At 25.0% G+C, this 16,541-nt stretch overlaps 3 protein-coding genes across 10 annotated transcripts; all 3 read right to left on the reverse strand.

The window, feature by feature from the left end:
- Positions 1-37: 37 nt before the first annotated feature.
- On the reverse strand, positions 38-3,621 carry LOC100863222 (putative cytochrome P450 6a14). Of its 6 annotated transcripts, none has more exons than XM_086914156.1 (7): positions 3,486-3,621; positions 3,367-3,416; positions 2,502-2,849; positions 1,789-2,314; positions 1,245-1,466; positions 799-1,050; positions 38-610 (listed from the first exon to the last, which is right to left on the reverse strand). In XM_086914156.1, exons 3-7 carry the CDS (start codon positions 2,832-2,834, stop codon positions 447-449), a joined length of 1,497 nt encoding a protein of 498 aa, XP_086770282.1. In that variant the 5' UTR covers positions 2,835-2,849; positions 3,367-3,416; positions 3,486-3,621; the 3' UTR covers positions 38-446. The 6 variants fall into 6 exon arrangements, with proteins under 6 accessions (XP_086770282.1, XP_086770279.1, XP_086770281.1 ...); XM_086914153.1 differs by having other exon boundaries at positions 3,339-3,416; XM_086914155.1 differs by having other exon boundaries at positions 3,339-3,398; positions 3,486-3,574.
- Positions 3,622-5,495: 1,874 nt separating this feature from the next.
- On the reverse strand, positions 5,496-9,828 carry LOC100863338 (putative cytochrome P450 6a14). Of its 3 annotated transcripts, XM_086914215.1 has the most exons (7): positions 9,689-9,816; positions 8,135-8,588; positions 7,711-8,055; positions 6,882-7,407; positions 6,558-6,776; positions 6,189-6,440; positions 5,496-6,109 (listed from the first exon to the last, which is right to left on the reverse strand). In XM_086914215.1, exons 3-7 carry the CDS (start codon positions 8,041-8,043, stop codon positions 5,946-5,948), a joined length of 1,494 nt encoding a protein of 497 aa, XP_086770341.1. In that variant the 5' UTR covers positions 8,044-8,055; positions 8,135-8,588; positions 9,689-9,816; the 3' UTR covers positions 5,496-5,945. The 3 variants fall into 3 exon arrangements, with proteins under 3 accessions (XP_086770341.1, XP_031772951.2, XP_086770342.1); XM_031917091.2 differs by lacking the exon at positions 8,135-8,588 and having other exon boundaries at positions 9,689-9,828; XM_086914216.1 differs by lacking the exon at positions 8,135-8,588 and having other exon boundaries at positions 9,699-9,811.
- Positions 9,829-12,491: 2,663 nt separating this feature from the next.
- LOC100863455 (putative cytochrome P450 6a14) lies at positions 12,492-16,241 on the reverse strand. Its single transcript, XM_003694506.4, has 6 exons — positions 16,181-16,241; positions 15,246-15,618; positions 14,408-14,933; positions 13,858-14,079; positions 12,992-13,243; positions 12,492-12,731 (listed from the first exon to the last, which is right to left on the reverse strand). Exons 2-6 carry the CDS (start codon positions 15,579-15,581, stop codon positions 12,562-12,564), a joined length of 1,506 nt encoding a protein of 501 aa, XP_003694554.1. The 5' UTR covers positions 15,582-15,618; positions 16,181-16,241; the 3' UTR covers positions 12,492-12,561.
- Positions 16,242-16,541: the final 300 nt, after the last annotated feature.

Here is a 16,541-nt window from a genome sequence, read left to right on the forward strand (position 1 = left end):
AAGGATAAGGAAAGAAAAGAAATTAAGAAAAACAAAATTAACCAAAATATAAAACATTCAAATATACATAAAATAATACAAGAAAATAAGTATAATTAATGTTTTTCTAATTATTCTTATAAATTCATGTTTGATGTAATTTCCTTCGAAATTATTTCTATTCTATTGAAATGATAAATTATTATAAACCGTATTATAAATCATATTATATACATATCAACGATATTAATTAAGAATTAAGATTTTATATACATAACAAAAATAAAAAATATTTTTGAAAAAGTTGAAAAATAATAAAAATTATTTTTATAAATAATAATTTAATATTTGAATCAATAATAATTAATATTTTAAATGTTATAATTTGAAATTGAGATCAAATATTTACTTAGTTAATTAAAAATATGAATATTATTGTATAATAATAATTATTTTTTATATTAACATTAAATCTTAGTTATTTTTAAGTACACTCCTCCTTTTAGCGTCAATAAAAAGCTACGCTCCTCAGATTTGAAGGGGATCGTAGTTTTTTCACAAACATTAACTTTGTGATTGCGAAGAATTGTTATAAGACCAACCTTGCTTTGATAATGCGCAAAACGAGCACCTGAAAATAATAATTAATAATTACAAAAATTAAAATTAAAATTTATAAAATTTATACAATTGTCGAAAATGCATTTAATTCGCATATAAATATTACAAATTGTGTATCATCTGACGAGATAAATAATCAATAACAATAAAAATAAGAAAATTATGCACGATTTAATGTGCATAGATTAGAAAACGTACCAATGCAATTTCTTGGTCCATCGCCGAATGGCAAATAACTCATAGGATGTCTACTAGCAAAAGCATCATCTTCGAATCTTTCGGGATCGAATACTTGAGGTTCCGGATAAATATTTGGATCGTGTTGAATACCACACACTGGTACCCATATCTTTGTTCCCTTTGGTATCGTAATTTTAGTACCTTTAAATGTATAATTTTCCATCACTCGTCTGGATAACATCGACAATATTGGATATTTCCTTAACGTTTCTGTAAAGAAAAAAATATTAATTGTAATATATTAATATTTATTCGATTCAAGTTGATTTCGAATAAAAAAACATCATTAATTTTCTAATTTAATGGGAATAGAATTTACTTAAATTTTCTTATTTATGAGTAAATAGAAAAAGTTTTATTTTTAAATTAAGTAATTCTTCCTTTGAGATAGATTTAATAGATACCTTTAAACACCTTATCCAAATATTTCATTTCTTTGATATCTGTGTATGTCAATACTCCATTACTTTTCTCGTACACTTTTCTAATTTCTTGTCGTAATTTATCTTGTATTTCTTGATTTTGAGCTAACTCGTAAAGACTAAATGCCATTGTCGATGAAGAGGTTTCAAATCCGGCAACGAAGAAGACGACTGCTTGCGCAGTTAACAAAATATCTGTTAATTCTGTAAAATATAATGAAACGTGGATACTGTAAATTTTTTGGTACAAACCTGTGGCTATTAAATTTTATGATATTACAGTAAATAATTATTTTCATTATTATAGTTTGATATAGTACATACAATAATTATTTAGAAACTTTGAACTGACATCGAAAATACTAGAATATATTTTACAAATTGTTCTCTATTCTAGAAACGAAGACAATCACAAAAGTTGAAAATATCAATTTTACGTATCAGTTCTAATTTCTTCGAATCTAATTTCTTCAAAGATTCTTCTACAAAATTTATATTATAATTATACATACGCATACATACTTACCAATATTATCCATTTTCTCTGGATGTTCTTTCAGTTCCATCAGCATATTGATAAAATCTGCTCGAACTATATCGTTATCCTTTCTATATTTCATCGTGTCACTGACCAAATTTATAAAAAATTCATCGACATCTTTCATTGTAAACATATTACCGATTACATTGTACAAAGATGGAAAAATTCCTTTACAAATATTTCCGAGCATCAATTTCAAAGTAGGTGAAAAAATTTTCTTGCCCATTCTACGAAAATCGCTATCCTCGTCCAAAAGGGAATTTGTGTTGATCCCAAAAGCGCAGCTGCCGATTACGTCGGTCGTAAATTTTGCAGCTAAATCACGGCATTCCACCATTTCGTTCTTCTTTATCACTTCGTCCAAGTATTTCTCTAAATTTCCCGCGCTTTCCATTATAAGAGGGAACATCTCTTTCAGTTTGCCGGACGTGAATATCGGCGAAAGTTTCATTCGCATTGGCCGCCATCTTTCAGCCTCCAACAAGAAGAGATGTTGCGTCAATGGTTCTATCTATTCACAAATAAAATTATCATTAATATTTTATCCTAAATTTTACTCCAAATTATCGAAAAAAGAATAATCTTTTCTTATAATTGTGATTTTAAGTCAAACTTTTTAATAAACGTTAATTTATTACTATTAGAAAAATCAGATACTCCTTTATAAAAATTTATAAAAATTCTATGAATTGAAATACCTTGGGAAAAATTTGAAATCCTCGATCCACAAATAATGAAAAGTCTCTGATGAGAACATCTTTGATCATGTCTAAATCGTTAATGATAAGAATCGGAGTCATTCCCTCGAATATCCCAAAGACTGATTCATGTTTATACTCGTCGTACCAATTTTTAATAGTTTCAGATATCGACAGTTTTCTTATCGCAGAATTTATAAAATTGCCAAAAAGTATTGTAGGTTTTGGCCCAGATATGCCACGATTTTTCCAAAAAGAATATATTGATGAATAATAATAGTAAATCGTGAGAATCACCACGCCTAGGGCGCAGAGAATTTGGAAGTAATCCATGTTATATCAATTTTTCTATATTCCAATAATAAAAATCAATTGATGCAGTAATTTTAATAATATATGTAATATGTAATACTATGTAATAGTTTAATGTATAAAAAAAATAGTTAAATATGAAGTGGATCATTGCAAACATGTAAGTAAGAATGAATAAAAAGTTAAAAAAAAACTTTTAAAATTAATACTGTTTTAATATTAATTCAAAAGAAGAAAAAATATTTTTTATTTCAATATCGATTTATTTATTTATTCAATGAATATTTAAGAACTACAAATAATTTTATAGTTCTTAATTTTGCAATAAAAAATAAAATTTTACTTCATTTTTACTACTATTTTATTTATTCTATTATTGAAAATTTTAAAGTTATGCCGAATTAATTAAAGTGAATAAATGATATGGCAAATATATATTATTCGAAAACAAAATTAATAAAAAGAAGTATATAGATCATATTCATATTTAAAGATTTCTTCAATTTATTCCGTTATGAACGCTACCTTAATGTTTATGTATAATTTTATTTACTTGAGAATTCTGCCATTTGCATCATTTTTTCTCTGAATTTTTCAATTAATCTATATGAATAATTAATAATAATACATTTATAAAAGTAGTTCTTTATCCAGAATTCAAAATATACTCACTCGAACAGATATTTATACCAAAAAAGAATGAAATTTTAAACAAGTCTGAGATTTATCTGACGTATCTTTCACTACTAAACGTCAGATAGTGACTAATATGTTCTTTTCCAATTGGTTACGTCAGTGTGAGTTAGATTATATATAGTCAATGTCCTTGATATAACCAACGACGATGATAGCGACCTCTACTTCAGTAAAATTCTGAATTCTGATTAAATAACAGATACACATATACATTTTATTCTAATTTTTAAACAATTTAAAACGAATTAAATTATTATAATTATTATTATCGATATTATTTTCGTTTGTATCTAAAAGAGATGGATCTGTAGAGTAATGCTTGCATGAAAACATTCATGTATATATGCGTTATATATATATATATATATCCGTTACATATCTTTTCTGGAACAAATAATTATTCTATAAATTCAAGAAAGAAAAATAAAACAAAAGCGTAATATCAACATTCAACACAACGATGCACATATATTATATTCAATGAGTTCAATTTACGGGGAATAAATTTTTATCATTCATTATAATAGCTGTGATAAACTTATTGTTTACAAGAAGTTGAATAAAAATTGCTGCGTAACAATTGGTGTACAATTAGAAGGTAAATCTCTTTGATGTTAATAATCATTGTGCATGACTTGTATAATTGTTATTATTTATCTTACTCATACAAGTATCATTAATCTTTTTCCTATAATGCATCAAGAACGTAAATACGTACGCCTATAATCTTAAAAAATTTCTGAACTCGATAAAATGAGTATGCACATTTTTCAGATAATGTGATCCAAAATTTTTTGTTATATAATCGAGAGGCAAATCTCGACTTGATGTTAATAATCGTTGTCCATGATTTGTATAATTGTTATTATCTATCTTATTCATACAAATATCACTAATCTTTTTCCTATAATGCATAAGACATAAATACGTACGCCTATGATCTTAAAAAATTCGTGAACTCGATAAAATCGAGTATGCATATTTTTCGGATAGTGTGATCGAAAATTTTTTCAAAATTCTTATGAATTCTTTTCACGTCTTTATATTTATATTCGATCAGATTTTAGATACAGAATTTTTGTTTATTAAAACAATATAAGTACTTTTAAGTATCTTTTCTGCAATGACGTTGACAAAATTCTGTTTTTGACGATATGTATTCTTAACACGTTTAATCAACCGATTATCAAATCGATAATACAGTAAGTTTTCGATAAAAATTTACGATTTTATTTTATCTCCAGATTATAACTGAATTTTTATAAATTACAATTTATAAGTTATTTTTCAATAATAAATTTAAAAAATAATTTATAAATTTATAAATTTATAATAAATTTAAAGTAATTTTCCAAATTAAATAAGTCATTCGATTTAATTATATATAAATATATATTTCTTATCGTAATTATATTGTTAATATTGCATAGTCATGGTGTAGTACAGATATATCATATTTCTTAAATATGTTATTATTTACACTGATAAATGCGCACTTCGTATAATACATATAATTTATAATCTTATGTGATATGTTTATGTTATATTTAAGCATAAAGCAAGAAGAAAATAATGTAAATCAGAAACGATTAATTTCATAGAAGAAAAGAATTAATAGAAAGAACATAAAAATAAAATAAATAAATAAAATAGATATTAAAAAACAGAGTATTTTCATAACTGATACAACCAGAAAAAAATAGAAAGATGTGAAAGGATTTATTTTTTATTTTTAAAGTTTATTTTTTTATTTCTTAATTTGTACCATCATAAGTCACATAATATCTGTAGATGCCGATAGATAGCGCATGGATCGTGATCGAAGAATTACTCAATTTACGTTCAAAGTGAATAAGCTTTTATATTTTTTCTATACACTATATACTATATATATATTACATATATAATAGTATATATATTCATATATAATTAAACTAATAGAATTAAACTAAATTTTATAAGATTAGGTATTACCAAATAACATCATTAAGGTTGCGATATTTGTATATTTTCTGATAACAATTTTATACATTGTATTATTATATAGAATTACATATTGTATATACATTGTATTATACATTATATTACCATATATCATATAGAAAGGTCTTATCAAAAATAATTGTATACTTTTAGTGATATGAATAAAAAATCACTATAATTATTTAAATTTGAATTTAATTTAATTTAATCGATTATTTCAATTAATTTGACTATCATACTGCTGATAATTCTTGTTGTAACGATAATTATATAATATACATAAAAATTTATATATAATACTGGAATATTTCCATAAGTTTCGATCTCAAAACTACGTATTTTTGAGATTGAATAACTTTTACTGTATGTTGAATAATTTTTACCATTAATATACTATTAATAATTATTACTATTAATATATGTATACATACGTATATAATACTTATATTAATTTTATATTTTATTTATTTTTAAATTGATACCTCCTTTCAGTGCTAACAAAAATTGATACGGGTCACTTTCATATGGAATCCTAGTTTGCTCGCAAACATCAATTTTATGATTACGGACAATTGTTACAATACCAATTTTGCTTTGAAATTGTGCAAAACGTGCACCTAAAAATACAGATAATTAAAAATTAGGAAAATAATTCTGCGGAACAATATTTCTATCCTAGTTATTTTATCATCGTACCAATGCAATTTCTTGGTCCATCGCCAAAAGGTAAATAACTCATAGGATGTCTGGCAGCGACAGCTTCTTCACTGAATCTTTCGGGATCGAAAATATCAGGATTTGGAAATATATCTGGATCATTTTGAATTCCATATGGCAGTATCCATACTTTTCTGCCCTTTTCGATAGTAACTTTAGTGCCCTTAAACGTGTAATTTTCCTCTGCTTCCCTGGTTAGCATTGCCATTATTGGATACTTTCTTAAAGTTTCTATTCACGAAAGAATAAATACTTTATTAGAATAATATACATTTGAACGAAACGTTTTCTACAATAATTTAATAATTTAATAATTAATTAAATCTAATTTTACGTAATTCTTTTTACCTTTGAGAACCTTGTCCAAATATTTCATATTTTTAATTACGTCATACGTCAATTCTCCATTCTTTTCATAAACTTCTCTGATTTCCTCACGTAGCTTATCTTGGACTTCCTGATTCTGCGCCAATTCGTAAAGAGCATGAGATATCGTGGACGAAGAAGTTTCGAAACCAGCAACAAAGAAGACAAAAGCTTGCGAAGCGATTATCGAATCTGTTAGCTCTGTAAAAAAAAAAAAAAAAGAAAAAAACACACACGTAACGAAATTTATTAAAAATTTATAATTTTTTCGCGAGAAAAAAGATTGATTTTTGAGAAACGACATACCTATATTCTCTAATTTCTCTGGATGATCTTTAAGTTCTATCAATGTATTGACAAAATCAGGTCTAACTATTTTATTCTCTTTTCTGTAACTTATCGTGTCCATGATCAAATTCGTCAAAAATTCATTAACCCCTTCCACTTGGAGTTTGTGACCAATCACATCGTACAATTCTGGTAAAAATTGCCTGCAAGCATCTCTGATTATTGTTTTGAAGGTGGGCGTGAATAATTTCTTGCCAACTATACGAAATTCGCTGTCCTTGTCCGATATAGAATTCATATCGATCCCAAAAGCGCAACTACCGATCACGTTAGTTGTAAATTTCGCAGCCAGATCACGGCACTCTATATATTTCCCTCTCTCCGCTATTTTGTCTAAATATGGCTCCATATTTTTAGAGCATTCTACGATAAGAGGGAACATCTCCTTTAACTTGCCAGAGGTGAATATCGGCGAGAGTTTCGCTCTCATCGGCCGCCATCTTTTCGTCTCCAAAGCGAACAGATGCTCTCCCAATGGCTCCGCCTTTGGAAAAATAATAAATTAAAGAAAGAAAAAAAAACTTAAAGATTAATCGTTTAATTAATCGTAAATGATAAATATATTTTCTCAACAATTAAATGATAAGATAACAATCAATTGGTTTGGTATAAAATATAAATTTCGTGATCAAATAGCTTATTTTAATTATGCCTTTTTTACAAGTTATTCGAACACCCTTGTGAAAGGGTGGGCAATAATGCATAGAAAAAGTAATGTTATTGCGAGATAAAAGCGGAGAATTATGGATGAATTGTAATGAAAAATTTCAATAATATAATAATTTACCTTTGGAAATATGCGAAAACCTCGGTTGGAAAATACAGAGAAATCCTTGATGAGAACATCTTTGATCAGATCTAAATCGTTAAGGACAAGAATAGGCGACGATCCTTCGAATATTCCGAATATTGGCTCATTCTTGTATTGATCGTACAAAAATTTCAATTTGTCGTTTATCGACATTTTTTTTAGGAAAACTTCCATAAAATTGCCAATGATGATAGTTGGTTTCGGTCCAGGTATTCCACGAACTTTCCAATAGTTATAAATTGACGAATAATAGTAATAGATGGCAAAAAGCATTATGCAAATGACGCAAAGGATTTGGAACAAATCCATGTTTCAAATATCCTGTATAAATAAAATTTTTTTTTAATCAAAGTACATTTATACCAGCTATAATTTTTTATTACATTAAAAATGTACATACATTTGAAAATCTGTATTAATCCGTATTAAATTCGTGATTGGAGTATCAAAAAAAAAAAAAAAAAAATTTGGAATAATAAATTTCAATTACAATAAATATCAATATAGCACAATTTGGATAAATGTCTGAGGCAATTGATGACATAAGCATCTGATATTTCTATTAATAAAGGATTGTATCCTTGAACCATATCGTGAAATTTATCGATACGTTTGTTTTAAATTTTTTCTTCGTACGATAAATTACAACGAAATATATCGTCATCTCTTCACAATTTTTTTTCGATATATAATATAATTATCGGTGTATTGACTTTTTATTTAGAAGGAAATCAAAATAAATTTTAATTTCACTTCAAAACGAAATATCTTCAATGATTGCTGAGACGCTTAAGAAATAAATGGTTGAAGTCAAACATTGAAGTCAATCTTCAGCGACATAGAATAATTGATATCTACGAAGAACGTAATTGTTGCGGTATATCATCAAATTGCATTATTTAAAATAAATGTTTTCATTATTTCGATCGGTATATTATTTGAATTTTTCTTTTCTTTTTATAAACATCGTAATATTTTTGCACTCATTTTGCATATTTTTACATATTTTCATCTCAAATTTTTTCAAATTATTTCGAGCTTTTAAGAATTTTGAAAAAATTCTGGATGAGTTAACTGGATGAGTATCATATATAACAATTGAAATATTCGAAATAAAAATCAATGAAAGCAAAAGCAAAAATTTATTTAAATAGTATAATGATTGAATAATTGTGAAGTACATCTTATCTTATCTATATTTATCTTTTGTAACGCTTATTTATTTTTAAGAACTAATTATTAAATAATTGTTATATTAAATATAGATAAATATGATATTTCATATTAAATCCTAGAAATTAATATTATTACTGTAAATTGATTATGATTATAATGTAAAAAAAAATATGAGAAAATGTAAGAATTATCATTCCTTACATAATACATAATATCGGTAGTAAAAGTAAATATCAAAAGAAGATGGATTCAACAAATATTTATTAAATTATTTATCAAATAATAAATAATGAATAAACGTCATTTTGAAAAAGAATACTTATATCTCAATTTTTACTTATCTCAATTTTAAAAAATAGGAAATTAGATTTTGTGATCTAACAATAACAATAACAAATAACAATTTAATTATCATATTTTCGCTCTTGTTTTTTTCGAAACTTAGTTTCGATATTGAAATAACACTTTTGTAATATAATATTGTAAACTAGAAAAGTGATGTATGTATAATATATATATTTAAATAGAAAAATCTACAGATAATAATAATGATTTTTATAGAATTTCTTGAAAAAATGCATTATTCAATTGTTAGTAATTGTTAGTAATAATTAGTTGATAATTTTTTAATTTTTTTTTTTTAGTTATTCTATAAAATCGCATATTATAAATAACGTGTTAAATTTTTTGATATCTTTGAAAAATGTAAAAGAGTAATTATTTGGTAAACAAATGTTTGAAATATGATGATTATATCAAAAATCAATTTTTTACGCACTTATACGCACTGTTGATCTATTGAAAACAAGAAAAATTGCTGCAAATTGTCCAGTGTTCGCGAGATAAAAGAAAAATCTGCCTGAGATTTATTACATATCACGGTCGAACGTCAACTGATACTAACAGAGTAAGTATCACTAGATTACTCTTGTTTTAGAATGATGATGTAATAAAAAAGATAAACGATTAAATTATAAACGATTAAATGGGTGTCTACATAATAAATATCAATTTAAATTAATTCTTGTTCCGTATTAATCATTTATTTCCGCTTATCAAAATAATTGTATAAACAAATATTTAAAGAAATTTAAAAAAAAAATTTTTATTTCTCTTTAATTTATTTATTATTGTTTTCATTATTGTATTCAATTATTGTCATAATTACAATATATAAAAAAATGGGAAAAATGTTTTAAATTTGCGTATAAATTTAATACTTATTTTAATCGATATTTTAACAATCCATCAAAATGTTGTTAGATAAAAGAAATTTATATTTTGAAAATTTACTATTCTTTTTATTTTCCTGATAAACAATCGCAAATTTGTTTTGATCTCATAATTAAAATTGAAATTGAAAGGTAAACGACTATGATATTTAAGAAATTATAATCTTCAATTTATTATTTTTTAAAATTTCAAAATTAAAATATTTTAAAAAATTATTTATAAAATAAATTAACATTTTTCAGAATAATCGAATAACAGAGTAACAGGTAACAGATAGATAACAGGTGCAGAATAAAAAAGAATCTCAATAATTCTTTAATAATTCTTAATTTAAAAATCTATCGTTATTTTTCTTTAGTTATTTTTAAGTATAATCCATCTTTCGGGCATATTATCAATGCAAATGGATCAATCTCGTATGGACTTTTTGTTTTTTTTTACAAAGATGAACTATATAATTATGCAGTTTCATTATTAATCTAATTTTCGTTTGATAATTTGCGAAATATGCAACAAATAATGTAAGATGATAATGATTTAAGAAAGAAAATTTTTTTTAAAATGCAGTCTAGTGTTAAATTGGAATAATTTATAATATTGAAAATGAAATTATTAATGATTATCGTGAATACATTGGTATCCATAAATTCATTTCTCTTGAAAAATGCATTTTTTTCTTGTTTGTCGAATTAATATTACTAGAAATAAATATTTTCTTAATGTTTTTGTATAGAGAATAATGTATACAATTTAATTCTCAATTTTTCTTTAGAGGATCGATTCTAAAAACCAAAAAAAAAAAAAGAAATATAAAAATAAAAATATATTGAAGTTAATTTATTTATTAAGTTATTAGCAAATAGTTTAGATGAAGAAATAGAAATAGAATGACATGGAGCGCCACGACGTGGTGCAACGATGTAATAAAATAACATAATATTCTTACTCTAATGTTTTGCTCCATCTAACGCAAACTTAAACTACTTACAATAATATAACTCAATCGATATTTTTATATATTTTTGTGTTTATCTTGGCTTCTAAAATTGCTTTTAAATGTGTTCCCACGAATATATTAATTCTATATTTATCATATTAAATCCTATATTTAATGTTAATTTTTCTTTTTCTAATTTTTACAGTGGAATAATATGACTCTTATCTTTAAATATTTTGTTCAAATATATCATTTATCTTATCGTGTAATATTTCTTTTATTTCTTCTTTCAATTTCTTTAATATATCTTGATTTAAGCTAATACTTCATACTTCAAAGTATTGGCGATAATGAAGAAAGTTTCAAAACCGGTCGCGAAAAAGACAAATGCTTATGCACAAAAATATTTATAGCAAATATTTATCGAAATACGATGTTAAAAAAGCGACATTTGAGAGATGTATTTTATTTCGAATTTGAATGAAAATAATAGTATTAATAATGTTGCAATTGCATAAAACGTATATTATATTTAAGCAGTTACGTTTGCTGATGAATAAAAAATTATATGTAAATATGTATGAAAATAATCTCTCATGAATGATAATAAACGTTTATAAATATCACCAATTACCTTAATAAAGAAAAATGTTATATAAACATAGATTAATTAATGTTTTATTAAAAAATTACAAGAAAAAAATCAGACGTATACAAAGTAATTACATATGTATATATTTATAAATTACATAATATATATAATAAAATAGTTAAATAGTATTCGTATGTTTTAAATTAGATTTACGTATCAAAAAAAAAAAAAAATGAACATATTAAATATAAAATATATTAAAGGTTAAATGAATATAATAGTATAAAATTTTATTTTCTATTTCTACATACAAACTTATTTGACATATTTAGATTCGAATATACATAGTATTATTCTGATTATTGAACATTTTTTTATATTCGTTTAATATGAGGGAAATCTAATAATAATGCTCGATTAAATAATAAAATTTTCCGATTAAATTTTAATAATCCATCTCTTCTTTCACCACTTACTATTTCGAGTTTAATAAATATCTGATTTATTTCTAATTTTTCTTCTTTTGATTGATAGTTTGAAAAATCATTTGTTAAATTTTTTGACACTTATAGTTATATTATATATAAATTATATAAATATCTAATTTTATAAAATTTAAATATTATGTGCTATACATAGGAATATATTATAGGAAAAGAAAGAAATTTAAAAACTAAAAGAAGAAAAAAAAAAATAATGCTTGCCAATTTTATCATTTTAAAATAATACAATTAACAACGACTGTAACAATTACATATATTTCAATAATTATATATATATATAATATATATATTATAAATATAAGTATAATATACTTACAATGTTTATAATATACAATATGTATATTGTAACATTAAACAATTCTATTTCAAATTAAAGGAACATCGTATCAATTCTCTAATTTGCTTATCTTTAAGAATATACCCGTTAATGGTACCGAAATGAATGAAAATGGATTATATTTATAAGGAATTAACGTTTTATCACAAACTTCAATTTTGTAATTAGAGAGAATTTTAATTAGTCCAATTTTTGATTGGTAAATTGCAAATCGCAAACCTGAAACGAAATATATACGAATTAATTTAAATATCAAATAATATTTAAAGTTACACTTTCTTTTTATAGATGTATGCACTCTAATTTTTTTAAGTTAAGAAAAATTTCTTAAATATATATCTTATATTTATATATATTTAAAGTTCAGAATTTAAACTTTTTTTCTATTGTCAAAAACACAATTTTAATTATGTAAAAAAGTGTAAATATCTGCAAAATTTTGCAATGTATAATATGTCTCGATAAAAATCGATACGTACCGATACAATTTCTAGGTCCGTGCCCAAAAGGGAAATAGTGCATGGGATGCCTTTTCTTTACCTCATCCTCCGAAAATCTTTCAGGATCGAACTTTTCTGGATTCGGATAGATACTTGAATCGTGGTGAATAGGAAAAACTGGTATACAGATCAATGTGCCTTTGGGAATCGATACTTTAGTGCCTTCGAAAGTATAATCCTCGAGTGCCCTTCTGCTCAAATATGGCAATACTGGATACTTTCTTAGAGTTTCTGTAAACCAAATAAAAATGAAGTTAGTATGAAGAATAATGTAGACAATGGAACGTCTTTAAAATGAACATTTAAAATGGCAAAATGAAACAAATGAACAAATTTCTAATTTTAATTATTGACAATTGAAAATTGATGGAGATATATTTTTTACGAACGAACGGATAATAGGATAATTAAACGAAGCACAATGTAGTTTGTTTTTCAAGTAGTTATGTAGAATTTGTTTTCTACAATTTTTAATGTACATGATCAATATAATGGCGTCATTAGTCAGAACGATGTAACGACCGGATCATGTTGGCATTTAGTTTTTATTTCATTAAGTTTCACTATATTCCTTCAATTCCTATATTTTTTCGTACATGGAGTTTTACTACTTATTTTTGATTTTAATCTTATCTTTTTCTGAAATCGAATGTTTTGTAATAGAAAATTTCAATTTTGAATTGTATTGTTATAGGAATGAAAATATTCAGACTTGTTTCTCATAAAATCATGTGACTTTTGTGTTATATTTTTTGCAGCAAATATCGAAACATATTATATCTAGATGAAATTTTCACATTTAAATTATTATCGTTTTACATTTAATTCCAAGTTAACTTACTTACCTTTAAATGTTTTATCCAAATATTTCATTTCTTGTATAGTTTCGTATTTCCACTCTCCGTTATTATTCGCCTCAAATTCCTTAATTTCTTCTCGCAATTTTTCTTGGATATCGGGATTCAAAGCTAATTCATAAAGAGTATTAGCTATTGTCGTCGATGAGGTCTCGAAACCAGCAGCAAAGAAAATGTATGCTTGTGCGGCTATCAAACCATCTGTCAAATCTAACAAGAAGAAATGGAATTATTAGAATAATAATATTGAAGATTTAACGTAAGTATTGAACACGATGTTAAAATGTTGTCGAGTATATATTTGTCCAAATGTCATTTTCTCCAAATTCTGATAATTCTGTTCAAGAAGAATTATATTTCTGAGGAAACGATCGAAAACGATAATATTTAAAAATTATAAAATAAATTATAAACTTTCCTATTAAAATCCCTTTCAATCTAGAATAATTCTGTAATAATTCTGGACATCACTATGCATTCATTCGTGCATAAAGGCTTACCAATTTTAAAAATTACGCATTAAAAATTACATACTAACCAAGAGTGGGAACCTTTTCAGGATGTTTCTTGAGTTCCATAAGTATATTCATGAAATCCGGTCTGACAATATTGTGCGTCTCTCTAAACTTGAACGTGTCTCGAGTTAACTTCAACATTATTTTCGTTTCTTCATCAGGTGGTAATATACGAACGAGCAGATAGTGAATCATCGGCAAGAATTGTTTTATCCTGAGTCTCAATATCTTTATGAAACTCGTAGCAAAAATTTGCCTTCCGAATCGACGAAATTCGCTCTCCTTTTCCGACAACGAGTTCATCTTGATGCCAAACACGCAACTTCCAATTACGTCCGTGGTAAATTTGGCGGTAACGTCTCGTACGTCGATTGGCTCTCCCTTTTCCACCAATTTGTCCATATAAGTGACAAGATGATCGGAGCAGTGAAGAATTTGAGTGAACGTTCCTTTCAGTTTACCCGTTGAGAACACTGGAGATAGTTGCGTTCTTAATGGCCGCCATTTGTCTTCCTCCACTAAGAAGAGATGCTGGGTCAGTGGATCTGCCTATTATCGACGAATATAAACGACAAAATTTAATATTTAGAATGTTAAGAGAAATATATATATATATATATAGTAGAAAATATTGAAAGATAGGATTTGTGTTTTAAAAAGTCAAATCAAATATTTATTCTTCTATTGTTTATTTGATACGTTTTAAAAATTAAATATCAAAATTTGATTCGATGAACAATCAGATATTTATAGCCAACGTAAGAAACAAAATTTTTTCTTTAAACGAATATATGGAAAAATGAAAAATGTGCAATCAATAAACAAATATAATTATAAATATTTATTCGTGTTCATACTGACTGGATCACTTTGTGGAAATCCTCGAGTAGGAAACTTGCAAAAGTCTTTAATCATGATATCCTTGATAAGATCGGGATCTTTGACAACCAAGGCGGGATGCGTTTTCATAAATACACCGACCAAAGCTTCGTTTTTAAATTCATTGTACACCCTCGTTAAAAATTGGAAAGGCGCTTCCTTCCCCAAAACTATCATCAAGACATTGCCGAATCCAGGTAGAGGCTCCGGTCCAGGTATACCACGAATTTTCCAAAAATTGTTTCGAGCCGTTATATAATAGTAGAATGCAATGAGTATTACTATTATGCCACAGAAAATTTCCAAATTGGCGATCATTTTTTAAATTTGAAATTAAACATTAATCTGCAGTGAACTGAAAAACACAAATAATTAATAAATAATTATTAAAATTTAATTTAACGTAATACAACAACAAAATGAATGATGAAAAACGAAAAACAACATTTTTTTTCAAAAACTTTCAAAAAAATAGAAACGATACAATTATATTACGAAATAATATTAATCATGAAATAAATCCAAAAATTGTCTGTTTTATAAAAACAGCATAAAAAGAGAATAATTTCCATTAATTTCCATAAATTTTTATAAAAAAATTATTTGGATCTTAAATTTTAATGTACAATATTCGAATTTATTCTCGATATATAATATATATATATATATTTTTTTTTTTAATTATCAAAACTTATAATACACTTTAAACTTATATTTTTGAATCTAAATTAAAAATTCACGATTCGATCTTCACTTAATAAACTATTTTATTATCATAAATCTGATTGCATATCCGAATATTCAACGTAAGTAACATCCGATATTAAGAATTAAAATGGAGAGTATTCGAATTGAATATGAATAATTGCTAAATTTTAATTGAATATAATATCTAAATTGCAATTATTAATATTTACTTATTGTACTGCTCGGCGTGTAGATTCCCTATCCTAATACTACACCGAAGACGGTTCAACATTCACTGCAGATTTGTCAAACAATTTATCAGATTTATAATATCTGTTAGATAATTATGTATAATTACACATACACATATACATGTATAAAAATGACATATGCTTACGTAGATTTTTTGCTATATAATATAAATAGAATAAATAAAAAAAATATATATATATATATAATAATATTTATCGATATTATCTTCTACACTTTTTAGATTTAATCTTATATTTTCATTTTTTATTTGTTGAATTTCTACATAGATTCGTGGCGTTTGTTTTTCAATTCATGATGAATTTAATTGAAATTTTGTAA

This window comes from Apis florea, unplaced genomic scaffold, assembly GCF_048593485.1.
Source record: "Apis florea isolate Af1SG1 unplaced genomic scaffold, ASM4859348v1 contig_3585_pilon, whole genome shotgun sequence".
NCBI lineage: Eukaryota > Metazoa > Arthropoda > Insecta > Hymenoptera > Apidae > Apis > Apis florea.

Bases quoted from the DNA above. Each gene is read 5' to 3' on its own strand.
- LOC100863222 (XM_086914156.1), bottom strand. From the start codon at position 2,834: ATGGATTACTTCCAAATTCTCTGCGCCCTAGGCGTGGTGATTCTCACG. The intron at 1,467-1,788 runs GTAAGTATGTAT...TATATTTTACAG, and splicing joins AGAGAAAATGGATAATATTG to AATTAACAGATATTTTGTTA. The intron at 611-798 runs GTACGTTTTCTA...TATTATTTTCAG, and splicing joins TGGACCAAGAAATTGCATTG to GTGCTCGTTTTGCGCATTAT.
- LOC100863338 (XM_031917091.2), bottom strand. From the start codon at position 8,043: ATGGATTTGTTCCAAATCCTTTGCGTCATTTGCATAATGCTTTTTGCC. The intron at 7,408-7,710 runs GTAAATTATTAT...ATTTTTCCAAAG, and splicing joins GTTTTCGCATATTTCCAAAG to GCGGAGCCATTGGGAGAGCA. The intron at 6,777-6,881 runs GTATGTCGTTTC...TTTTTTTTACAG, and splicing joins AGAGAAATTAGAGAATATAG to AGCTAACAGATTCGATAATC.
- LOC100863455 (XM_003694506.4), bottom strand. From the start codon at position 15,581: ATGATCGCCAATTTGGAAATTTTCTGTGGCATAATAGTAATACTCATT. The intron at 14,080-14,407 runs GTTAGTATGTAA...TCTTCTTGTTAG, and splicing joins TGAAAAGGTTCCCACTCTTG to ATTTGACAGATGGTTTGATA. The intron at 12,732-12,991 runs GTACGTATCGAT...ATTTCGTTTCAG, and splicing joins CGGACCTAGAAATTGTATCG to GTTTGCGATTTGCAATTTAC.